The following is a 27,522-nucleotide window of genomic DNA, read 5'->3' on the forward strand; positions in this document are numbered from 1 at the left end:
GTAAGCAACAGGATCAACCATCCACTGCAATGAGAATGGATCAACAGCACAGCAAAGGAAAGACTCTACAGACTTCAGAGACATGAATTTTCCTGGTGAAAATAAAAAAATTATTAAAGGCCTAAGTATAGAGATTCCAAACTTAAAATTAGTTTAAACCTTAAAAAGAAGATGAATCCCCCATTCTACTTATTGTTTAAAACTGTCTTATTGGGTTAGGGAAAAAAATGGACTGGGAACACAACCTTTATAGCCTACAAGTCTACCAAAGAGGTTCACCTAGCAGAATCAGGGGAAGACAGCAATGCTAAACTAAGCTGTACAGAAACAACTTCCCTTTTGTTTCATTTGACCTAACATTGCCCTTTAGCTTTTAGGTGTATTTAACCCCAAAACTAAAAAAAAAAAAAAAAAAACCCAAAACAAAAAAACCAACTTTGGAAACTTCCTAATATTCCTTTCTAGCGCTAGGGAATAAAAAAGTAAGAAGTTTCTTAAACAGTTTTAAATGGACAAAATAATCAACAGTTTACTGTTTTAAATGAACAAACCAGGCTTTTCTTCAGTTCTAACAAGTCTAACTTGTCAGTCTTTCTGGGTTCATATTATAACTATGGTTTCTCTCTCTTATTTCCAGTTCCCCTGGATCATGCAGGCTACCTTTTGACAGGTTTCACACATTTCTACTTACATTGTGGATTTAAAACCAAAGCTTAGAGGTCCTTAGAGGACAGCAAAACTGTCTCATGAAATTATTTTCATCTTATGTCCAAACTGGAGGGAACTGCGGGGGAAAGTGTGTGTAAGGTCTTAGGGCACAAAATATTGGGAGGTTTGGTTACAGGTTACAAGAGCCCAGAACAGGCGTGTCTTCCACAGTGATCTTTGTATTTAAAAGAACACCAGGAGATTAAATCTCCCCATCTCCTAAAACTCTGGGTGGAGTGGTTTTTTGTTTTGGTTAGACTTGGTGGGGTTTTGTTGTTTGATTTGTTTGCTTTGTTTGCTTTGGTGGAGTATTCTGTTTGGGGTTTTTATTTGTTTGTTTTTAATCCTTTTAGGTTCCTTTATGTCATTTCCTCCAAGCCTACTGAAGATTTTAGGAAATAAAGGGAATTCAAGGACAGATGATGAAAGTGATTAGAGGCTTAGAAAGACTCACATATGAGGAGGGATTATTAAAGTCTGCCTTGCCTATAGACAAGATCAGTGGGAGGGATCATAAGAGAGACATGGAAAATGAGAAGAGACATTCCACAGAATGCTTTTTCATCAGTAGAAAGGAAGTGAATTTCTGGGCCAATATATATTTTTTTCTTTTTTAGTGCAAGCCTGTTATATGCGTGATCATGTAAGAAATAATAAAAAAAAACAACCACTGATTCTGCTGCTAGTCTTATTAAAGCTGAAAGAACAAGAAGCTTGAAATTAATTTCTCTATTCATTATTCAACAAACCACACCTGTTCCAGGTAAGGTTTTTGCATTTGTTTCAAATAAAGGAAGGATTCTTGCAATTCTGTTTTCCACTAATAAAGAGAAAGTTCTGAATAGGCTCCAATGTGCAAGAAATCAATCGGGACTTTCCGTGTCTCTCTCAAACACAGCTGGTACTTGCTAAAAGCAAGCAGACTTCTACATAGATTGCTGATGGGATACAGTTAAGGAATTTATGTGTTTTAGTTGTACTGGAAAAGGATTTTTTCCTCCAAAGCCATACATATAAATTTATAGTCTTGATGAAATGTGGAGGGTTCTTGTTCGGTAATAAGTAAGACATCAAGAGTGAAGAGCAACGTCCTGATCAACAGATTAAAAAAAAAAAAAAAAAAGAGACAGCTTTAACAGACCCTTACAGAGCCTTGAAAGGCAGTCCTGACACAGTGCTCTTGAAGCAAAAGTCATCACAGTGAGGCACAGGTTAGCATAGCCAGGCTAGTCTGAGCTTCAGGAATTGCAATTGCATAGACCTCTGCATGGACCTACTGATCAAGAAATACTGTCTAGCCAGAATCTGAACACCCTATTCCATTGTGGAATAGTCTTCCACAATGCTTGCTGCAAAATCAAGTCCCTTAAGAAAGCACTATGACACTTTTTAAACTATCCTGCCAGTTACATTCTAGCAATAGCAGTACTTTGTTCATGACAACCAAAAATGCATCTCCTGTTCCCAAACTGTTATACTACATATCTTAGGTCCTGATTTTGAATGTTTTGCAAAGATTTCTATTAGAACTGTTGCAGGAATCAGCTAGTAGTGGATGCTGAGCACAGTGAAGCTGCAGCAGCTGGCATTAGCAGAGAGGACCGGAAACATTTTGCATGGCTGTATTGTCCACGGATTTCACCTGCACCATCAGAGCCATCTGCACTAATCCAGATTATAGCCACCAGATACTATTGGCAAGAAGAGGCAGGCAAAGTCTCCTAGAAGGGCACCTTTCCTAAATCTGGAGATGGATGATTTTCCAGAACTAAGGCAACTACATGGCTATAATCTATGCCCACCACATAAAAGCAGACTGTAAGGCACTAATTCCACTACACTTCATGTAATAGTGGTTTTATGTCCCACTCAGTACTGCCGTGCACAGCATAGCTGGACTCTTGTGATTCATCCAAGGAAGAGAACATCCAAGAAGAAAGAACAGACTCTCCTTCAAAATATTTGGCCTCCAGCAGCAGGAGTGACTCTCCTAAGTTAAGAATGATCCAGCTATACTTCAGTAAAGTATTTCCTCTCGTTCAGCCACTGGGAATGTCACACAAAATGTGACATATGGAGAATTATTAGCAGAACCCACAATATCTTATACTTCAAATGGCCTCAAAGAAGAAGGTATTGAGCAGACCTGCTGCTATACACTGATGAAGATTTTTGGCTGCAGCAAAAATGTTTAAATACCCTCAGACTCTACATTTATAAACTCTGAAGGCTATATTTACAGGAAATTGTTCCAGCACTTCTGCAAACTAAATTTAATGATGCCTTCCTACAGTATACACAACAGCAATTCTGGAACTGTCATTTTACCTGTCCAGTGAAAAGGTGTCACTTTCTTATATGGAAAATCCTTAGCTGGGCTTGGAAGACACGTGCAGTAACCTATAGACTGGAGAATTCCTTTAAAATCTACCCACCTAAAAACTGAACTCAGTAGCCTATGTTCTACAGACTAGGAGATCCAGCTTCTACTTTAACACCTCTCTTTTCCCCAAACTTTATTAAATACCTTACTTAGAACATGTCCTATCCTGCTACCAAATCCAGCTCCAAGGCATTCTTCACACAGCAAGCCTCCCATGTCTGTTCAGGCTCTTGAGAACCCCACCAGCAGCTCTGTATTGTTGTGTTCATGCACTGCATTATTCTTCTCCATCCATGTTTGAGAATGGCTGTTTTAACTTCAGCTGCTCTGATGATTTTTGTTCAGTCTCTAAATAAAAGCCAGCATTCTAATTTCTTGCTTTTTTCTACATAATACGGCCAGTTCTTGCTGCTCCAGTGTGTGACCATTTCTACTACTATGGCTAAGGTAGTAAGAGAAATTTTCAAGTTATCCAGGTAATTTACCCAGGAAAAATTCCAATTTGTCTGGACTAAGCCCAAACAGATTTAATACAAGGTCTTACCATCATCTGGAACATACAACATGCTGCTACTATACTTAGCAATTATTTTACAAGTTCTGTGATATTTGACACAACTTGTAAAGCCCAAACCCTGGAGCATCACAATTGCATACAACTCTAAACTTGTATAGAGTTGTCTTTCCAGCCCCCATGGTCACAGGAAGGGAAGATGACACTAATTCTGACTAAAAGGAATCCAAAATCATGCAGAAGACCAGTGCTAATATAAAATTGCCTTAAACATGAGGGTTTTTTAAAAATGTCAATACACAAGTACAATAAACAAAACAGCATTAGCCATGATACTTTATACTTTTAAATGAATCAACTAGAATAGGGAGTAGAGTTTAACCTTTAAATATGCCAAAAATTATGAAGATATGGAACTTTTCTCCATGGCCACACTTAGATAGGTAGTCACTATTCTTACAGCAAGATCAATGAAGGAGAAACTAATCAGTTCAACTTTCAACAGAGAAGAACAAAGGAAATGTATAACACTGTTAACTCCAATAGTTAACTAGCATGTGCGACCGCCTTACACCGTGAAGAGCATTGTAGAATCCAGTAGTAATGCTACAGTGTATAGGTTTACCTATTTTTAAAGTATTTCATTATTCTGAAGCAATCTGAATCACACCATCTCCTTTTCATCACTGCGAATTAATGGGCAGGAGGGATGTAGAATACTGGTAATGTGCAGTACTGGAAAATAAAACCCCCAAAACCTTTACCCCAGAAAACATCTTGCCTCACAAAAAGTGGATCCTTACACTTCAAACCATAAAGTTCATTTGTTGTCAGACCCAAGATCTCGGCACAGAAAACAAAACAGAATTCCTGCCAATATCCCAAGTCAGCTAGAGCAAACTCGTTTTTCCTTTCCTGCAGTGCATGGGAAGGAAGGGCCACTTTTTACACGTCTTTGAGCTGAATATTTAGGTAAGAACTTTCAACTAAAAAGCAAAGTGCATTCATCAACAGAACACTTACCATAAAAGCCACTAAATACATGAAAGGATCACAAGCTTTGCCTATGCATGTTTATGTTTATATATATATACCATATGGACAAAAAACAAAAATAAAGAAAGACAAACTTGCCAGGAGACTAAGAAAAGCTATTTCATAAAGCCATGCACCATGGATATAAAGTATATTCTTACTTTATCCCTAGAACACACAGGTGCACTTTTTCTGTCAAGTTCCATTCCTGCCACAGCCTCTTTTAACTTCATAAAAGGAACCATAATAATTCTCTGCTGCCAGATACAATCACCTGCTCCAGAGTTTATTAAACAAACCTTGAGAAACAGAACGAAACCCCGGTATTCACTACTGTGATCGAGACAGAGTCACGGCATTAAATCATCGGCGCTGTTGACTCTGGTGAGTAAGTTCTTTATTACACTTGCATCCCTCTAGTTTCGATTGCGGGGATACCTCCAACATTGGTTTCTATGAAGTCAATATCCAGTTTCCTTTCATTTTCCTATACCGAAAAGCATCCAGAGCATGAACGTGAAAGAATCAGAGGAAAAACCTTCCCTTTAGATCGTCAGCCTAGCAAACGCGGAGACCTCACGGGGAAAGCGCCGCAGGTTGGCGGCTGCCTGTCAGAGCTCGGCACCCAAATCCCCCAGGCAGCCCCAGCGCCTGCTCTCCCCGCCTTACCCTGGTCTTGCGGCGCCGGTGCCGCTCGGGGTCCGAGTACGTCCTGTCCACGGCGAGCGCCGTGTCGCTGCCCGGCATGCCTGCGCGGGTTTGTGCTGCTGCCGCCGCCGCTCTGCCCCTGCACCTCGCCGGGCGCGGTGCCGCCCAAGCACCAGCCCCGCGGCCGCGGGACCCAGCGGGATCGGGAGCGGGAGCGGGATCGGGAGCGCCGGGCACGCCCCGCCCGCAGCCCCGCCCGGCACAGCCGGATCGGCCCCGCCGGATCGGCCCCGCGGCGCTCCGCGTCCCGCCGCACGGGTCCCGAGGGGCCGCGGCTGGGTGACCCTCCTTCGGAAAAAGAAGGACGCCTGAGGGGGGATGAAGGTGGGAGAGAGCTTAGCCAGAGGGACTGGGCCAGAAGTCCCTTCGTTTGTTTAATTTTCAAGGCCGTCCTGTCTGAGGGGACAGCCGGAGCTGGGACAGATGATCTCCCCGAGAAATGGCTGGACAGAGGGATGACAGATCCTCCTGCTGCCCGCCGCTGGTCTGGGTCCGATCCAGGTCTTGGAGGGAGTTACCATCAAGCAATCTCGACTTCCTTTAAAACAAACCTGAACCCTGTGGCTATAGTGAAACCTCACAAAGCACAGCATATCCTAAAGGCTCAAAAGTCCAAAGGGAACGGAAAGGAGTATTGTGTTGTCAGTTTTGGGCAGACTCCCTTGTAAGGTTTTGACTGCAGTAGCCTGAGGTACCCTGGACACAACTGAGCACTGCTGCTTGAAAGCCCTTCATACCTAGAAGTTTTCACAATAAAATGGTATCAACATTCTGTCAAACCAACTAAGTAATCAGGGCTTGCATTTTCCAAAGTGGTCAATGGAGCACAGCAACCAATTCAGCCCCATTTTCTGCACATTACATGTGTGAGATAAGTCCTTCAATATCCTGGCACAGGGGAGTTTCAAACCTTACTTCTGAATGCTCAAGGAAAACTTGTTTTCCAGGGCATGCGTATGCCAATGCACTTAAATTCCTAAGAGTTGAGTGGAGCTTCTGACTGATCTTCACATTGATCTTCAGACTTTCTACACTGAGGAATGCATTTAAGTGACACTTAACACATTTTAACCCACTGAAAAGTGCAAGTAAAATACTGCTTTATAATCAGTAAGTAGTAGAGGAAATGTATTTCTTTTCCTTTCTGAAATAAACAGACTTGTTGAGTTACCACCTCTAATTATTACACAAGTAAATCTGGAGTTCCTTCAGGCCACCTCCCTTTCAGGAGTAGCAGGACTTCACCTTTTAGGTACAGTTGCTCTCATGCTCATGCACAAGTCACACTGCTTTTTTTTCTCTAGCTGGAGACAGCAACACTCCCAAGGCATGTGGGTATATAAACATACTTAAACATCAACATAGTTAACTACCCTAGGAGGACCTTGCAGCTTTAAAAAATATTTCCCTGTTGCCATTTGTTTTATTGGAATCATATGTTCCAACATAACAGTACTGTCAGAGGTTAATTATCTGACATGAGGACCTCAATAGTCTTTTAAAGTAATGAAGTCTTCATAAATGAAAGACCTGGAATTCTAAAATAAAAAGAAATACAAGACCTCACCTTCTTGGCACGTGTTTCATCTTCAACTCTAACACCAGTTTTAACAAAGTTATCCCAAAGTAAACAATGAGTGGGTTTACTAAAGGAAGCACTATTTTCCTAATGCGGTATTCAAAGTACCAAACTAACACTAGATACTGCACACAGATGGTAACTTGCCACCCTTCCTATGCTTCTTATGAAGCTGAATGAGTTAGCTGAAGTTAAAAGGCTGCTGGGAAAAAAAACCAAAAAAACAAAACAAACAAACAAACAAAAAAAACCACCCCAGAAATGGAAACTGTTTTTTCAGTCCTTCAGCTCAGACATGAACATTAATTCATGTGCCAGACGGTGGGGAACTCTGGAGGTAAAGGTGAGTAAAAAATTAAATAGGCAAATTTTGTGGGGCTTGGGGTTTTCACTGAAGTTTCCAAACAGGAATGTGTGGTTTTCAGGACCTAGGATGAAACACCCTTATTTCCTCAGAAACTTTCAGGGTTTTTTTAAAGACTTGCCAGATGTAGTTGATCAAAGCATAGAAAGGGTAAGCAGTTGGAATAGGGACACATAAAACACTGCAACTGCTTGATGTTTTAGTAATAGAAGGCTTATTATAAATCATACTTTATTCAAAAGTTTAAGAGTTTTATTTACATACCAGCCCTATTTAAATAGTACCAGCAGACTAGCCACAAAATGTCGAAACTTCTCTTCAAGATAAAAAGAGGCAGGAATATGCAATATATGTTTAGAGGTAGTATCAACATACATACTACTATATTTACAAAGAAAGCTCTGTCCTGACGTAGCCTCTGACAACACAATCTAGCTGGTCTCGTAAGACCCTAGTGTTGCATTAGTCACACCTTCCACCCAAGCCCGTGGATCTGTTGCTTGGGCACTGCTCTCAGGGATGCACACCAGGAACAACAGCTCCCAGCTCCTGCGCCAGCAGGGGAAGCCCTGGCACTGGTCATTCCTGGAGGAGCTGTGACCACAGGACAGCAGGCCAGTCAATTGGGAACAATTGCTGCACACAGCAGAAAGTTATAGTGGAGGAGAAACAGCTGCTTGGGTGGAGGCATCTGTCCCACAAGCCAGGAGAGTCCTTCCACACAAGCTGAATTAGGAGCCATTGTAATTTTGACAGTATCTGCAAGTGCCACATCTCAAGAAATTGTTCTTTTCGTTTGTTGGACTTAAATAATGTGTCTTCAGAATTTATGCCAAACTGTGGTGCAATGCAATTCTCTGACCAAAGGCTGCTCTTTTCCCCCTTTATCTTTCCTTCTCACACATGGGCCACTAGGTCCTTCCTGAGCTGGAGCAGGAGCAGGTTCTTTTCTTATGGCACATTTGCAGAATGCATTTCCTTTGGCTTGGCTAAACAGAAACCACCTGCCCTCCTCTAGCACACACAGCTGGTTTGTACAGCTCTCCCTCCTTACTCCAAAGCAGAGACGTGACGCCCTGAATGTGGCAGAATACTGCACAGTACAGTACTACTGAGAGCTTCACTGGGTACTTCTCTCACTCTTATTTTCAAAAGCCCACAGAGTTTAAATAAATGTTCTTCCCACACACTGCACCTGCTCTCTACTGAACCTTAACTCCACTAAAGCAAATTCTTCCAGATAGTGGTAGGAGCATGAGGCTGGACTCGCAGTGACATAGATGGAAATGGTAGTCCGTGGATTCATTCTCTTATCCTTTGTTCTTCTAGAAAGTATTTTAAACATTAATTTCTATGGCTTAAATTAATGATAAAATGTTAAATCATTCCAGCTGTCCATTCTGCCAATTTTAAACCTCAAACACCTCAAAATCCCTCACTGAGTGCCCAGCAGTCAGTGCCCATCCTTTTCCAGTCCTTTCCCTCACTTCAGCATGCTGGCTTGATCCACAATGCTTAACTCTTGATATTTACATTATTTTGCCTACCTTATTAAGTGACCTTTCAAAGAGTGATGCCTATTAGGAACAGAAGGTCTAGTAAAGACTTATGATCACTGTACAAGAGTATTCACTACTGTATTTGGTTTTCAGAGGGACAGACATCGATATTGCAGTTGCCTGTATTGCCATGTTTTAGGAAAATCAAATCTCTGGAGGTGCAGCAGAGGCACTGTCCAAAGGAGGCCTGTCAGCTGGAGCCTGAGCTTCTCAAGATGATTCCTGTCTCACTCTTCAGAAACTGCATCTTTGCCATCCATTTTTTGCCCCATGACTATGTGTAATGCTTGCACAGCAGACACACCACTCCCACCTACAAGCCAAAAATTTTCCATACTGACTTATGCATAGGCCATGGAGGGAACAGAAATGCCAGTGCACTTTTGGGATTTCCTAATAAAACCCAACTCCCACACAATACAATCTCCTAGATGGGGTAACACACACACACCCTGGGAAGTAGCAAAAAAACCCCAAACAGATCTTTATAGAGATGGAAAACATGGAAACTCTTTCATTTGGAGGTTAGCTCAAGGTTTGGCCCCATTCTCTTTCCAGTTTTATCCTGAATCTAGGTCTTGGCAATTTACTTTAATTCTTTGGACTTCTACTACCCTATCTGTAAAAGGAGAAGGATGGCACACCTTTCTCATGTGGAGAACCTTGAACTCCTCAAGAATTAAAAGCGCTATTATTGAATGTTGTGTTCTGATGTTCATGAGGAGAAATTAAATATCTGATGTCAAAGCTATGTTGGCAAAGGTACAATCAGGAAAAAGACAAAGATCCCTTTTCCCACAACAGTAACATCTGTACTCTAAACAGGATACTGGGGCTTCTTTTGAGAGACTTTTTAACTTGTCCTCCAAATATTTTTCCAAAAGCTTTCATCAACCAGCCTCCAGGGAAAGGGTCTACGTGAAAAGAGACTGTTAGTCATTTCCAAGTCTGAGGTCAAGTGGGATAGTGCTGAGTGGCATTGGTCTTGCAGTTAGCCCTGAGTGCACTGTCACAGTTCTCAGTTCCTCTGCCAAAGCATGAGCCTTTCACACCCACAGCAAAGGAGACATTCTTCTTGTTTGTACCCAGCACAAACTATCATGGGTTCACACTAAGACTTGTAGATTGTATTGCCAAGCTCTGACAAGCATTCACAAGATGCTGATAAACTTTCAGATATCAAACTAAAATTTTAAATTAACCCCTCTCCTCCTGTCCTCTCCTGATTAAGAAATGTTTTATGTGCTTTCACAATAGAATGGCTCTGGACACTTTGTGAGTATTCATTTCTACATAGCAAGGAACTGCAAAACAAAGGCTTTCATATATTGGTGAGATGCATTTATAGGGAGTGAAGCATAGAGAAACAAGTGAAAAATTCCAATTCAGGGCAACAGAAGTTCTCCTTCTTTTTCCTTTCTCCTGCATGCTATTGCGTGTCCCTTGCTGTGTGATGAGAGGCAATTTCAAGGCTTTTCCTCATTCTCATACAACCTAGGAAAATTCAGCTACATAATTCCTCACTGCTGCTGCTGAGTGACAGCGATAGTGCAAACAGTACCTACTGGATGGTGGCAGTGTTTTGCATTTCAAATGCCATGAATAAGAGCCACCTTTGTAGCAGACTGAAATGCCAACTGTTCTGTATACCCAAGAACTCGCCTGGAGCCCAGCTATTTACATTAAAGATAGTCCATGTTGCAGAGACAAGTAGAGAATTCTCCCTCTAGCAACGTGAATGGTTGCTGCTCATCAGCCTACAAATTTTCTTCTGCCTCATAGTATGTGATTTGTGGCTGCCTGAGAATGAATGCATGCAGCCTCTTAGTCCCAAATCAGCCACTTTGACATTGTCACAAGGCATGCAGGATGAACAGCTGCAGCCTGCTGGCACATAAAGGTGTACCCCCTTCCAAAACACAAATAAGAAATGCATCCAAACCATTCAGGCTGTTGCCAGAAGACAACCAGCCTGAATCTCCTATTACTTCATATTCTGGTGGTTATATCAGGGCAACATTTTATCTCAAGTTAAAGCAAGCACACTAGACATAACCCATGAGCACAAGAATTGCTCTTGGAATGTGCCACCCTAACCCACTCTGTGAGCAGCAGCGCCTGCAGTCCCTCTGAGGTGGCATGCAGCTGGGGAGCTGACATCTGAGCTCCCAAAGGCTCTGTAAGTTAATACACTGCAGCTTTCACTCTGCTGCTCTGTGGCCATAGCTGCACAGAATCCCAGCTCAGTTTGTGGCTGAGGGCTGCACACAGAGATAGCAGACAGTGCTGGATAGGAAGCTGTCAATTTTTATTCATCTGTGAAGTACATTGCATGGTGGTGACTCTGTATAAGTTATGTCATGCTAAATGTGTGACATCAATTATTTCCATATGAATTGACAATGTCAAATGCAGAATTAGAACTCGCTTGCCAGTCAACCAGAAAACACAGATAGGTTATGAGAGGACAGAAAAATTAATGATTATCCATGTAATCCTACACCTTGTCCTGGTGAGAGTTGTTACAACATAGCCCTTTGAGTTTTATTACAGTGACTCTCTATCTACAGAGATGCAAGTTACAGGGACATGAAGTTCAAGTTCCCTCACGAATGTAAAAGATGATCACCTACAATTAAGCTAATTGTGGAAATTTTCCAAGTGCCTGATTTTAACAAATATTTTAAAGGCAAGAAATTGCAAACAAAAAACTCCAGAGCATTGCATAGATATTTCTATTATGCTAAGTACATGGGTATCAACCATCTTTTATAAGTATCCAGCAACACACTCCCTTTACATATCATATGTCAAGAAACCACTTCTGGGTTATTACTATATAATTTTAAACAAATACATGTGTTTTAAAAACACTATTCATAATGATTCTTTAGGGCTTTTAAAATCATGATTTAGTAAGTCATTAATCATTAAAAATTTGGGGAACAGTCTTTGACAAATTGAAGTCTTCTGCTTTATTTTTATACAACCAATGAATTATATGAGATATCACACAGCACATCTTCTTATCTTTGGGATCTCAGTTGAGCAAGAATATATAAGCAGCAGCTTATTCTGCAATGTTTTTGGAAGCTGTATGAACACAGTAGAGTCCTAGTATTTTAGGGGGAGTTCCCCCTGAACTTCCATTGCTGGAAAACATTACAGCATGAGATCACTAGAGAATTGAACAGCAAAGACACCACACCTCCCAATAAAAATTCCTATTCTGCTATATAGCAATGCAATTTTCTGAAACAAAATTAATGTCTTTACCCCACGCATAACTCTAACCAATCTTTTCTTACTAGAAGTATATGTATGAAGGGTAGGATTTATTTTTCTTTACCAATACAGCTATGTCTATGAAGCATTTATACATAAATCAATCCTAAGCAAACAAAAGCAAAAAGAACCTCAATGTCCACAGCCACCTGACAGGACAGGAGAAGACACCTTGCAGCAGACAGGCTGCTGTGGAATAAACTGAAACCCTCTTCCCTTTCAGTGCCCACTAATATACTCATCATCAGCTGGCCTCAAGTATTACTGACAATTGAAGCTTCTTGTCTTAAAAAAACCCAAAAACCCAAAAAAAACAAACAAAAAAACCCAACAAAAAACCAGTTTTGGCAGCTGGGTTTAGGTTGGTCTGATATGGGGAGTTGCAAAGTAGTTGCCTCTGCTTGAGCTACAAGTAGCTCCCCACTTTTGTTTTGTAACCATCTCAGGCTCACAATTTTACAGATATCAGAATTTTCAAGCCCACAGTATAAAGGCATGATGTTATCAACAAGAATCTCAGAGACAAACAGTTAAATATAAAAAGAGAGGAAAGAACTATTATAGTTATAGGCCTACCAGTATTCTTTTACAAGGTTCCCTTAAATTTGTGTTTGTGTGTATATATCTCACACATATACACAACTTTATCAACAACTTTAAGTATTGTAAGGGGAGAAATTTAATGTTCCAGCTTGCTCATTGTGCTAATACTGATTACTTCATGTAGGTTTTGAAACACTTGTAAATTAGGAGTCTCAGAAGAAAGTATTGGTGCAATATATAAATTAATAGCAGTATAAAGACCATAAAAGCCACAAGGCATATATCAATAGTAATTAAAATTTCTAGTGCGCAAGCACACAGAAGTTACAACAAAGTAACACAGCCAAGAAGAAGTCCTATTGCATAACTTAAGACAAAAGAAAAAAGTGGTATCACAAGTGCATGGGACCTGACAGATTCTACTTTGCAAATCTGACCCTTACCAATTCCAACGATTTTCAGCATTTCAAACACAGAGGTCTGATACAACTACAAAACAACAGAGTGTATTCTTCATTTACACTCACCAAAATCTGTCATTTCTTACAATGAAAGGTTGTAATTTCTCTAAACAGTATATTTTCTCACACTTTCTGTCCTTTGAGATATCAGATCATAAACCTTACCCAGTTTGAAAACTAACAGGAAAATGTCAGTAAAAATTATTTTTCATTTCTACCACAAGTTTTCACAAAAATATCCTACCATTTTTCAGTAGTTCTTTTCGTTATGCTGAACCTCCAGGCATGGCTTGAGGATTTCCTTGAGCTGAAAGGCTAAGGTTCTGCCTTAGCTGGTGAGCAAAGCCGTGCTGGTGCCACGCCTGTAGCCCTGCCGAGAGCACAGCCAGCTCCAGCCAGCAGGAGCAAAAGGGTGCTCTCCACACACGCCCCTTTCTTTTAAGATGAAGGATGATCCCAGTTCCAGGTAGGGCCTCCCCAGCACAGCCACCAGCTGACTTCAGTGTCCTTGAATTTATGGGCATGGGATGGTATCCAAGACCTCAGGGCCATAAAAAGAAATGGCTGGTTGGTGATATCAGTGTGGAAGCAGCCCATGCAAGCTGTCCACAGGCAGTAACTTGGGCAGAGGAGTACGCAGACTATGTACTTAAGCTGCAACAAAAACCACTGACTGCTTGGATAACACAGCTTCAGTTAATATGAAGAACTGATGGCTAGTAGCCTGTAATGCTACATGTGTATGTATTATCAGGGCAGAGAGATGTACCTTTAATGCCTGTGTTTAGTCTAGAATCTTATCCTTTAAAGCTGGCTTGTAATTTAGATTCCACAATAGTGGGCTGCTCTGAGAGCTGGTGCAGGTGTGAGCTATTTCTGTCAAAACAAAATAAATCATAACATTGGAAAATACATGGTTTTATTAGCTCCCTCATCTTCTACTGGCACATCTACTCAAGCTGTTGTGTTGACTCAGGAAAGTGGGCAGGGAATCATGCCTGGGGGCAGAAGGCAGAACATAGCAGACGTCAGAAATAAAAAAAGCAAATCATGCATTGCATTCTTAGCTGACAAAGATTTAATTGTGTCATAGCACATAGGGTACAAGTGTATCCAAAGACTCTTAATGTAAAAGACATAGAGTCAAATCTTAAGTCACCTATTACTTATGAAAATTTGTAAAACGATGGGCACCCCAAAATGAACTATTTTCCTCTTTTATTTTTTTTCTAATAGAACTTCAATAACAGCTTGAATCAGTTAGGCTTTGGAAAAATAACAAACAACTTCATCCAAGCAAAAACCTAGCAGAAAGTTTCAGTATGAATTTTCTGGTAGAGCTGAGATCAGCAGTTATAGCTGAATATCATAATACCAGCTGCTGAAACTAAGATGGGGGAAAGATGAAAACCAGCAGATCTGCTTGAAGGACTGAAAATGCAAATGTGGCATTAAAACATCTGTGGAGATAAAGCACCATGCATAAACAATCATCTGGTTTTCAAGAAAAGAGAAAAAAAACTTTCTATATAACTAAATAGCTGACCCAGCAGAAATATGCTCATCTTCTCCAAGAATGAGTCATCTCCAGGAGACGTTTCACTAAATCTCTACAAACTTTCCCCTTTGAAAGGGGAAAGTTTGCTACTGCTAAATTTCCTTTCATTATCTGGACTTCATATGGTCAGTCTCTAAAACTATAATGTATTTATTTTTCTAAGGCATCCAATAGTATGAAATGAGGGTACATGTATACACAACTCAGCTTCATTGATGGAGAAAAGTAGATCAGTTCAACTAAATCAGCAGGGAATTCTTGCATTCCTCTGTAGTGAACGGGAACAGTAGCAAATAAACATTAAAAAGCTAAACAATGTCGCTAAGCATTTAAACATCTTGAAGTGAATAATCTTCTTAAGATGAGAATAAAAACAAACAAATGTTCAGTTACTCTCAGCATGACATCTTTAGCCATCTATCAAAACCTACAAAAATTAAAACCAGAAGAGATTAACTGACCCCAGATCATCAGGTTTTCTCCCCACAAGGTGTGTTCTGTATTTGCAGATAGCTTTTTACACCCTCTTTGCAAAGAGCTGAACTTGCTTCAGCTTTCATTGTTTTCATTGTGACAAACCTTTTTTTGACTTGATTCCCCCAGAACTTCTTGACATAACCCTCCTGACCCTGTTGTCAGTGTGGTGGTAACAATGACAAGGTCACGGGTGCCATCTCCATATGGGCCATCCACTTAAGAGCTGGACTAGATGAGCCTTGTGGCTCTCTTCCAACTCAGAACGTTCTGTGATTTTGTTTCCTTTTGTAACTTCTAGACCTGCATGCATACAAACATTGTGTCAGCAAATACAGCGCACGAGCATCTCCCACTCTCCTAGTTTCCCAATATTCCTCAGCAGTTGTGAATGACACTTCAGCAAACAAATCCCTTCATGCCAATCATCAACATCCTCATAAACATCCTCATATTGTTCTGCAAAATCAGAAAGAAGAAGAACACTAGACAGAAAACTTTGAGGTTAAAAATATACTGCTCAAGCTCCCTTCTCTTTGTTCATTAGATATTCTGCAGACATGCATATGTATAAACACACATTATTAATTTATGCCTCCCCAGTGCTTACAGCATTTCCTAGGTACAGCAAGCAGTTTACATGTGGCACTGCACGGTGGGCAGGGGGAATACCCACATCATGCAGCCCTCACTTCAGTCCTCCAAAAAGCTGAGCAGTTGTTGGCTGGGTACTCTGTTGGATGGACAGTAAAACAGGGCAGTGGGAAGAGACCAAAGAGTTCCTTTGAGAAAGGATGTACCAATCTTGGTACATCTCTACCCCAAAAAGAAAAAAGTAAGTGAACTTGTTATGCTTGTTACAGGTTGATTGGAGAGATTTTTGAGCTGATTTTTAGTAATGAATTCTTGCAAAAGATTTTTTAAATGTCATGAAGTTGTGATAAACCTTTAGATTTTTGTGAACATTATCAATTTTCAACAACTAAGGACACTTTGAAATCACTTCTGGTATGGTCAATGGGTTTTAATTCTATAAACTGTGGGTAGGCACTAAATCAAGGAAAAAACAGTGGTAATTGGGATGAACAAGTGCTTCTCATGCTCTGCAGAACCATGCAAAGCAGTCACAGCATTGGTGTCTCTAGTTTACTACAGTCCTCCTGCAGATGTGCATTAAAATCCTGTTTTCATCCACTAGTAAATTTGAAATGCTTTTCACTACAAGTTCTGTGACACTTGGATACTTTAGAATGTTAGATATGGAGCTCTCAGTTACACATACTTGTGTGTATCAAGCTAGAATTTATATACATAAATTATATGTGAATATATAAACACACCAATACATATACAGATAGCTACATACAAAATAAAGAATATGCAGTAGCATCATCAGTTACTGAATCAGAAATATGAAGTCTTGCAGTTTTAAGACTGAGCAGATGATAGGCTTAACTGAGCTGCAAGCTAGCAGGAGCACTTCTATCAGAACTGTGTCTCAGGAGGAGGGAAGAAATACATAATTTGTTCTAGCTGGCTTTCCCTAATTCCATTTAGTAGGATTTAATTGAATAAGTGCAGAAAATCTTCCTAAGGTTTATATCCATGACGACAGTTTGTTCTCTGTCTCTCTGAAAAGAAATTTCAGAAATATGTCTCTAGGTTTCTGTACGTATGTTATCTTCCTGAATCAAATTTAACAACAGTAATTAAACTGATTCTGATCATCCAGGATTTGATCAGCATATAGTGCTGCTGCTTTGACAAGTGGTGATTTCTACCCCTGACACATCACAATTTAGTTAGACCTTTTAGATCATGCTGTCAGTACTGGTCAGCATCAGTCTCTGAAGCAGCTAAGGCAGAACTTACCACATAGGTGAGATACCTCCTGCAATGGACACTCAGGACCAAATTTCATGTAGATTTGCAAAGACACCGATGCATTAATGCAAGTATTGAATTACAGAATGGGTAAGATTGGATGGAACCACTGGAAGTCATCTAGTCCATCCTCCCTGTTCAACCAGGGTCCGCTAGAGCACATTACTCATGATTGTATTGAAATGGCTTCTGAGTATCTCCATGGAAGGAGACTCCACAGCCTCTCTGGGAGGCCTGTTCCAGTGCCCAGTCACATGCACAGTGAAGAAGTTCTTCCTCATGTTCAGCTGGGATTTCCTGTGCATCAGTTTCTGCCTATTACCTCTTGTCCTATTGTTTGGCACACCAAGAAGAGTCTGGCTCCATCCTCTTGACACCCTCCCTTCAGACACTGAAGAATCTGATGACTTTCTCAGATCATGTGGCACATGGGTAGAACATGGAAACTATTTTCGAGAATTTAGGAATGTGCATGTTGATTAGGTCATTGATTTAACTTATGGCCAATGGCTCTTCCATAAGGTTATTTCAAAGGCACACTGATATTTTACTAAATTATCCATCACTCAGGGCTATAATATAAGCACCATTTGTTAAATCTTAACTTTTCCAGGATAAACTACTTGGTCTTTTCACTTCATTTTTAATCTGTCTTTCACCAAGAGAGATCTGGAGAGTATCAGGGTGAGGCACTAGCAAAACAACAGAGAAAAATCCACCAGAATTAACTTTCAGACATGGTCCCAGTACTAACATGATAAACAGGGCATTTGAAAGGCCTACCTCCTGCTGCAAGTTTTTATTAACATTCACCCTCAATCTTTCTACACCCTTGGATTTTGTGGTTTACTTTAAAGATTTGAAACATATATGGATCTTTCAAATAAAGCCTGAAGGATATTTTTTATTATATATATAAATTCATTGAAGCAGTGGGGCTTTAATATAACCTAAACAAATGCAGCTAAGTGATACTGCTAAGCATGTCCACAATCCTTCCTTCAGAGCAGAAACTCTTGGGCACCACCAGCTATATTGTCATATGTTTTTGCACTGTCAGAACAGAATGGATTTCACTCCCCAGACAATTTACAACTAATCTCATTTCTGTCAACTTCACTAAAAGATGGAAGACAGCAAATAGATGCCTGAGACAGCTGAATTTGAAATAAATTCCAAGAAAGATAGGTGTTGTTAACTGGACTCCTCTGCTGAAGGCTGATGCCTCAGCTGTGTGTACTGATGGAGATTCTTGTCAGCCCAGATTGGTTTTGGCCTTGCTATGTCATTTAAATATTATAAGAATAATAGCAATGGGGTTATTTCGTGGCAGCAGTCAGTTTTAGAGGGAACTTAATAGCATGTGGGCACTGAGAAAGTTATAACTGATGCTAAACATGGGAACTAAGCTAAGCAATCTGCTGTGTAGGTGATACTGCAAGACACACAAAAGCTTGCCTGAAATAATCCACTCCAGCTGTTGGCATGCTGTAAAGATCCCATATTTTAAGTTTGCTCCGAGATGAAAAGACTCAATGTAAACAATCTGCTTATATTTGTAAAAACGTATTTCTCGATGTATATCAATCATCAGAAGCCTAAAAAATTAAAACCAGTGTATAGTTCAAATTTTGGCTACAGTGCTATGCTTTTTTATCCCAGGCAAGGGACAGCAAACTTTCAGTTTGATATGGCTACATTTGCTCTGGAGTTACACATCTTTCTGCTAGCAAGAGCAGAATATGAGGGGGCTGGGGTGGCAGATCTCATCTACCATGTACTCAGGGAATTGACCTGCAGGTGTACATCCTGCTTTGTCCACTCATGGAGTGGGTGAAAACTCTGCTGAGAGACATTGTTGCCTCGACTGATATGCTAAATTTTTAAGCAGTTTTTATCTGTTTAAATCTGCTTGCAGACTTATTTTCTAACACCAGCTACCTTGGATATAGGCCCAGCAAGAACTGCTTTACACCAGCTCATCTCAGGGGGAAAAAAGATGCACCACAGGTTGCTCCACAATACTGCTGCTATGTTTTTCAACCTTTTTCACATTATAGGACCCCAGGGACTGTCATAGAAAGCTACCTGGGCACATACAGTTTGGTGACGCTTCTCCAGGTGCATTTGGCCAAAATGGACAGAGGGATGGTGACAGAACTCAGCTCTGCATCTGAGACTTCCTTGGAAGCCTTTATACAAAAGCAGAGATGAATCCTACGTAAGCACCTGACAGACAAAATAGGAGAGCATGTGGTATTTGGCATCTGCTTTTGTGCATGGGGGAACAAGAAAGGAAAAAGGGATCTAAAACACTTTTCTGCTTCACAGGCAGCCTCCTGAAATAGCTGCTACCTTCACCTTCATCTACGCTTCCCAACAATGAAAATAAAATGCATAGCAACAGGAAAGGAACTCTTCAGTGACCTTTCCAAGCAACAGGAGTATGCATGAAGACTGTACTATGCCTTAAATTTTTATTTAACTTGAAATATCTGTGTAGCCTGCAACAGGTTATTTACCTCACAAAAATCTCAAATCCCTTTAAAGTTAAAGACATTAATAAAACCATGAACCAGAAACCCATTCTACTGGTTTTTTGTTTACATTAGCTTCCATTGCTGCAAACATGTTTTTCTCCTGGAAGACTATTTTTAACACGTCTTGTACAATCATCTGGAAGAATGGGGGGGAGAAAGTGATATGCAATAGCACAGAGGAGGCAGCAGCAGTATGGGAAAAGCAAGAGAAGAGAGAAGGAAAACTCGAGCAGTGGCTCTATGCTTGCATTCCTCAGAGCAAAAAGTGAAGTGCACAACCATTGCTGTTTTGAGCTCCCTGGGCTGCTGAGAGGAGCCCATGAGACATGGCAGCAGCCCATGGCACACACAGCGTGGAGCATGCAGCAGCACTGAGGGTGACTTTTGGCTGTCCTGCAGAGGGGGCAGCTCTGGGGGTGGCAGTGGGGCAGCGCAGGGCGCACACGGGGGCTGCAGGCTCCATCAGGATGTGCCAGATGGGGAGGTGATAACTGAGTGGCCGTGTCACAGGCTGGTCAGCTGTGCCAGGGGACTGTGCCATCCTTCCCAACAGCTGCAACATAATCTCCTGATCCTTCCCTTGGATGACCTGGGGCACGGCAGAAGACAGAAGCCTGTCATGGAGAAAGCTTGAGGCAACACCTCCTAGTATGCTTGTCCTGGGCCCAGTGTCCACCACAGCCCAGGAAGAACCATCTCTCAGAGCTGCAGGACAAGTTGGAATGTGGCAGCACAGCAAACCCACAAGTCTATAACTTGCTGAAAGATGTTTTGATGTCTCCTATGAAGTCTCTGTATCATCAGCCCATGCTGTAAAAGTAAAACACAATGAGTTTTGAGAACATCACTGCTGGCTTGTAAACCATTTATCTACATTGTGCAGCACAATTCACACAGGTTGGGGGGCACCCAGGTTCCTCAGCAGTTGAGTAATCTGTGTAATTCAGTCAAGATTTTAAACTGTCTCATGACCTTTTAAAGTCATCATAGTAAAAACCCCATAAACACCATAGCACAGATCTGAAGCATGCACATACACACAGAAAGGTCAGCCTCAACTTCTAAATAACCCAGTAATTCCTTGCTCAGCAATGACAGCAAAGGCAGTGTTTTTAAGACTCTCCCTGTTTTATTACTTCAACAAGGTAATTAAGGACAGCTGAGGTCATAGTTCTATAACTGAGTTTGAACCCTGACAACAGAAACTGGTGTCTGATTGGTTCACAGTAAGGTTTTAAACCTCATTTCCACCCACCACTACTGTTATTAAATTCCTCTTATGTGTGTTGGATGCTCGTTTTTCTTAACCTTTGCTGTAGTTCCTTCACAAGACTGAACTCTAAGTCTGCCAAGAAAGAAGGCCTATGGTACAAGGTAGCTCAGATAATTTAGGATCAAAAATTAAAGACCTACAGGCTTAGTCTTTGCTAGATTTTTCCTTACGTGACTACTGAATTCCACTACCATAGAAGTTTTCTTGAAGGCCTGGACTATTTGAGGCTGCAGAACAAAAATAACTCAAAAAACAGGGATGAAATTTATGGAGGACAACAACATGCTAACCTTACAGAACAACATGTCTACTCAGGTACAGTGAATCACAGCATGAGAAATCAGAGATGTGCTTGAAATGGACTTTCTTTTACTATCACCTGGGTAACAATACCAACAGATATGGAATTTTGGGGTTTGGCTACTGGGATGACTAATGCCAATAGATCAGAGCAGCAAAGTAGGTCACAAAGTCCCCACCTCACCTGCTGCTCCCGGAGTCACAACAGGCTGACTCACTTTTACTTTGATTTCACATGTTAGTTTGGCACTTGGAACTATTTCATTATTTTAAATAACTCTCTTACATTTTACACAGAGTTTATTTTCCCAACATTTTAGTCTGTGGATTCAGGTGCACAACAAATGGTCCCTGGATTTACTCTGATAAGCAGAAGAGCCATAATTAAAATACCAGTTAAAATGGTAGTACAATTACAGGGACAATTTTCTCTGAGCAATGGGCATTCACAACCAAATGTAATGATAAAATTTCTGCCAAAATGTTCTTTATTTTGAACTACTGCTAGTCAGCAAAGTAGTAGGAATGCATAAATTAGACTTCCCCAGAAAATAATACTTTCAACAAAAAATTAATCTAGTGGCAGCTAGCATTTTGAGTGATTTCTTGCTTCTCCATTCTGTGGAATAAAAATGCCACCACAGATAATAGACCATAAATAGAACTTAGGTTTTTCTGTTCAGTTAGCATTGCCTCATCTGAAGCAAACTACGTGTGTCAAAGAAAAACCTTATTTAATTTTCAGTGGGCCAATAACCCAAGTAGTAACAAAGCAGAAGAAAAACTATTATAGACTGCAAATTAAGAATTGTTTATTACTTTGCACAGTTGTTTGCAATGTTTCTGTAATCCTAGCTGGTCTTTATCCACTGCAGTGGGAAAATCAGTGTATCACAGTGCAATGACAAAATGAAGTAGCTTCTTCTGACACTTTAGCTGTGTTCCTACTCAAGAAGACAATTACAAAAGGCATTGTGCAATCCACTGACTGCCACGTAAACACTTGGCATGCTGTTCCAGATCCATTAGCCGTGGACCCAGCTGCACCTCCAAGAGTATTTTCCAGCAATTCCATGTTTCAGCTGCCCATATATAAGATGCCTAAGGTCTGTCCTGGGCATACCTGAAACCCACAGCACATGAGCCCACAAACTGCTAACCCCAGCAGTGCCTCATGCTACTTTTCATGCCCATGGCACCCCTTCTCCCTCGGCTGCCCTCAAAGCTGCACAGGTGCCATTACACTCTCCAAATACTGCTATTAGCCATCAGCACCATCAATTCATCTCAGAAAAGCAAGTGCAGCCTAGAACTTGGGCTTCATATGGTTGGTGGTTTTTATATTGGGTACACATCACATTTTAGCCTTCAAATTCACTGAAAAAATCTGTAATTTGTGACTATTATTATAGCTCCTTGTACCGCACATCAACATCATGCTAATGATACAAATGTCACAGTGCTGTCACTAGAAATCCATGTCTGCACTCAGTGGTTCAAAATCAATAAATAAATAGTTACTTAGGCAAACACTGAAATTTTGAAAACCATGACTTTGCTTACTGTAGACGCTGCTGGTGGTGTGGAGAATCTGGCACTCAGATTTGCAGTCAGGCATTAGGGACCACACTGCCCCAGTCTACAGCACCAGTTAAGCAGTTTACTCAATCAGAATTGCAGAAGGCAAACTTGAAAATTAACTTGATGGCAACCTATCCATTAAAGCCCCTAAACAGCATATGGCTACAGCTTCAGTACTATTGCTACCTACAGATATTCCTCTTATCCTTCATTACAGAAAAGTGAAAAGAAAAAAAGCTACAAAACCTGCTGTCCTGGCATTATACTCTGATAAATTCAATCACTACCATGTAATTCACTAATAATTAACATAAATTCTCTGGGTAAAAGCTACAGCTGAACATGTACTCACTTTAATGCATAAAAATGTTAATAAATTCAGTGGTAAAGAGGATAAAAATATAAATTCTGCTTAGTTAGGGAAAAACAAGAAAATAAAAGACTTGTCCTATGTAATCAGACACTATCTTATATATTTTCTGCAGAAGGTAAAAAGCTGTAGAACCCAGGTACAGCCCAGGCAATGAAGCATGCCAGTGTTCAGGTTTGTCTGGGGCAGCAAAAACCCTGTAACCAAAGCTAGCTCTTTGACAGGTTAGTGGGTTTGGTGACCCCATGCTGCAGCTGAGAACACAAAGTGCAAGGACGTGGTTGTCTTCCTTCGCTGTCCCTTGCTTAAGACAGGGAGCAACAGCCCTCGTTTTTGTAAGGGATGGTGAGAAGTGACTTCTCTACACTTAAGTTTTTATCTTTATTTGGAAATGTGCTTTTTTTTCTTTAAAAAACAAAAGGTGATTTTATCACTATTTTTGGTGGTGACTACAATAATTGCACAGATTATCACCTATGAATGAGTCAATCGCAAATGTTTCCAAATGAGGTACTTAAGCCTATTTGAATTCCTATTTTCCTATTTTAGTTACTTGCACTACAATTTTCAGACCAAAAAAAAAAAAATAACCCAAAACAAACCAAGTTGTAAGTACTAACCATTTTGAGAAAAAACAAAGAAACCAAATAGTTAGCAAAATAGTCAGAATAATCAAAGAAACTGCTTTTGGCACATTTTAGTCTACCAAGCACAGTACGGACTGTCACTGAAAGCATTAGGACACCAGGGTGTATGAGCACAGACATGGCACACAAGATCTCAGAAAACTAAATAATATAATGGTTTCAATTAAGAAAATACTGAAAAAAAGGGTCTGGTTTTGATAGTGTTTCCCAGTTTTACAGAGGTGGATGGGTGCAAATACTGACAAAAAGATGAATGTTGCTGTCTGTAAGGTGAATAATCAGCACAGCCACAGATTTATCTTCACTACTGCTGTCCCACACCATGTTAACAGTTTATATATTCACATTTCTGGCAGAGCTAAATTGCTGCTACTAATAATTCAGCTATAGCTGAGGCTTGTAATTATTTCAGAATCAGGAAGCTATAATATACCTACTCTGAAAACACAATTATTTAGCATGTGCATGAATACAAATGATGTTGATATATCTTGGTCTTTCATATTAATGGATAATTTCAATCTAAATGTGGATATTTCTTTTGGCAAGCTTTTCACCATGCTTATGTGCATTAAAAAAAATGGCTTGATAAATGAAACAGACACCACTTAAATACAACATACCAGATAAACCCAACTGGATTGGAAGCTCCATGCAATAAGGTACAAACTAGGCATAAATTACTATTGGACATCTCCAAAATCCTATCTATTCAGAATAAGCAGATTTTTACACTATACAAATAGAAATGACAGAAATTCCTTGCTAGAAGTACCTTTTTTTCAGTGTTCTATTTCTATGGTAAATGGCCAAGTTTGAACTTTACCAGGCTCAGGTCCCTTTATTAGATTTCAAAAAGTTAGTGAAGAAACTATTTTATTTTCCTTATTTTCCACAATTTCATTGGACAACATTTGTGCATGATTCATTTCTAGCTATGTCTCCTTGTTGTATGGGGTCTTTCCATGGCAAAACAAAGAACAGGTTGTATTTCAACAGTAGAACTAGGGAGAAAGAAAAACAACAGGAAAAAATTATTTATGCAAGCATGATCCTTGAAGCAATTACCTGTGTTTCTGTATTTAACTATATTTAACCTAATGATATCTAATTAATCAAATATTTCTACTGAGTAGTCAGGAAATGTCTCAGAGCACAAAACATACAGCATTTTAACAGATACAAGCAGCATGAAAAGCACCATATAAAATCCAAAGATGGTCACAAACCCCTGTAAATCTCACAGCCAGGACAGCACACAAGCTAAAGTGGGCCAGCACTACTGCCAAAACAGCTATTGACCATTACATCCCTAGAAAATAACATCTTCCTCATTCCTTCTTAGACTTAGAGATGGCACGTTTAGATAAGATACTAGGAAGAAATTCTTTATGAGGCTGGTGAGACACTGGAACAGGCTGCCCAGAGAAGCTGTGGACTCCCCATTTCTGGAAGAGACCAGGCTGGATGAGGCTCTGAGAAACCTGGTCTGATAGAAGATGTCCCTTCTCATGGCAGGAGGGTTGGGTGGAATCAGATGATTTTTAAGATCCCTTCCAATCCAAACCCTTCTGTGATCTTTCTGAACTGGTATGAAGGCACTGACCAAGAAGCTGTGTGTTAAGAGTCACAGCTTTTGTCCTCTGCACCACAAGAGGCGCCAGGCAACAGGAGTGAGGGATGGGGAGAAGAGCTGGGAGCCAAGGGTTATGCTGACAGTGCCACCACCTGGGAGGTCCGAGATGATAACACAGGAAAGGCCCAGCACATCCAAAACAAGCGAAAAAGGTCTTTTAATGTGCCCTCTTGGAGAACAAGCAAGAAGCTGCAGCTTGCATGCAAGGAGCTCCAAGGCTCTCCCCCATAGGATCTAACATACATTAATTTTGGCTTTGATATTAATACACATAAGAGAAACAACTAGTGTACTTTCAGATGTTGAATAATGCAAGCTAATAAACTCACATTGTTCAAGCAATAATGCCTCCAGTGGTGTTTACAGCCTTATGCTAGCACAGTGACTCTTTTTCCTCATGTATGTAAGAGATTTTCTGGCATTTTATACTAAGAGCAAGAATTATTTTGCCAAGAAATAATATATTCTTAAACACACTAGGAAAAGTCTGATTCCACTAAACTAAGAAAGATTTTTGCCTCTGACTTAAATTATGCTTTCACCCATTTTCTCTGGTACTGTAATAGGGATCTTTTTTATCTTTTATGCAGATAAAATCTGACCTGTGGCCTGTGTCAACACGAAAGGAACATAAAAGTGCTGTAAAATTTTGCTGAAAGTTTCACTTCCACGTTTGTCCAAAAATGTAAAGTGTTTAACCTTTAAAATACTTTTGATTATAAATGTGAAGTGGAAACAGTACATTCACTCGGAGAATGCACTTTTTTTGACCGAGTATTTTTTACAGATCATGTCTGAGTTTTATCAAATTTTTAATGCAACTACAGCGTTTTGGGTCCAACACTGCAAAGTCTGAGTGATTCAGGGCCTTCAGTTCTACCATCAAAATAGCTTGAGTATTTTTAAGAATTTAGCCCTTAATTGCTTAGGTATAAAACTCAGATTATCTGTTTAATTCATTGGGAATTAAAGCTCTGACTCACTAGTAGATGAGCTTAAAAAAAGCTTAAAATAATTTTCTCTTCTTACAATCTGCCCATTTAAATATCTGTCTCCCTCCTTACACGACTGGGTCAGCTTCTAGGGAAGATGATGCTGTACATCTGTGGCATATTAATGTAAACTGGTATCAGTTCTGGTCTTTCCTAGCAATGATGTGGTCCATTTAGCTGTGATTTAAGCAGATCTGCAACTGTTCTATGATTAGTCAAGCAATCTTAGCAGCAGGGGCAGAAATCTTTGAAGAGCACAGTAAAAATCTTAGAGACAGAATTGCTACAGCAGACTTAACATAAGCTGTCCCTATTTATTAGAAAAAATTCTGAGCACTGAAAATGAACCTGAGTTCAGAAGCAATTAACAAACTGTCTTTAGTGTCTTTTTTAAAAGAAGATCACTAAGAACAGGTGAAAAAAAGCTATCTTGTTGGCAAATGCAGATAAGACCTGTACTTTTAATTCACTGCTGTTTGTTTTACAGCAGGTCATTATTCTCATTAATTGCTAAGCTGCTGGCAGTCTCCTTGACATTTTGGATGAAAGATCAATCTGGATTTAATAAAGTGATCAAGAAGAAAGAGGTTATAATTCTTTAGGTTAAAAGTCTGCCAAATCAATGGCATTGTGCAGACTGACATCATGATAGGCAGTAGCTTATTGATACGGCAGTCCATTTTTTAATCAGGGTGACATAAACCAGCTATGGTCTGGCCTGACATATAATTGCATCATACATGCATGGCCAAGATTTAATATAAATCCAACACAGTGTCTCTCCTACTTAGAAGTTCAAGGTGGGCAGATAGGCAGGAAGGTGTGAGAGGATTTATGCAGGTGTGTTTTCATCTGTGAACAAAGAAATTATATTATTGGATTTAAGGGTACATCTGGCAGCACTACCCATTATACAAGGATATTTAAGTTCATGAGGTTCTAGCTTTTCAGTAACCATCATTCTGATCTACTAAGAAATTTGACTAGTGTCAGATCTGAGCATACAGATATGCTTTTCCAGAGGTGCTCACTAGGAATAGCCTTTGACATGTGAGCAGAGCAGGGGGCTCAGACATGTCTCCAGCTCTGAAATGAGACAACTGGTGTGTTTTAGACTGACTAAGTGCA

At 40.2% G+C, this 27,522-nt stretch overlaps 1 protein-coding gene across 9 annotated transcripts in view; it reads right to left on the reverse strand.

Moving 5' to 3' along the window:
* The window catches only part of TMCC3 (transmembrane and coiled-coil domain family 3), a 134,213-nt gene that overhangs the window by 38,905 nt on the left and 67,786 nt on the right, over window positions 1-27,522 (reverse strand). The window contains exon 1 of one of the 9 annotated variants that reach the window (XM_064419751.1): window positions 13,384-13,521. The exons of 7 other annotated variants lie outside the window; for them this stretch is intronic. In XM_064419751.1, the coding sequence (XP_064275821.1) occupies window positions 13,384-13,386 (3 nt within the window). In that variant the 5' untranslated portion in view covers window positions 13,387-13,521. Of the gene's footprint in view, window positions 1-5,309; window positions 5,490-13,383; window positions 13,522-27,522 lie in introns of those variants that run through there. One more of the 9 variants, XM_064419748.1, reaches the window with a different exon arrangement.

Source organism: Passer domesticus, chromosome 5 (genome assembly GCF_036417665.1).
Source record: "Passer domesticus isolate bPasDom1 chromosome 5, bPasDom1.hap1, whole genome shotgun sequence".
In the NCBI taxonomy this organism is placed as follows: Eukaryota; Metazoa; Chordata; class Aves; order Passeriformes; family Passeridae; genus Passer; species Passer domesticus.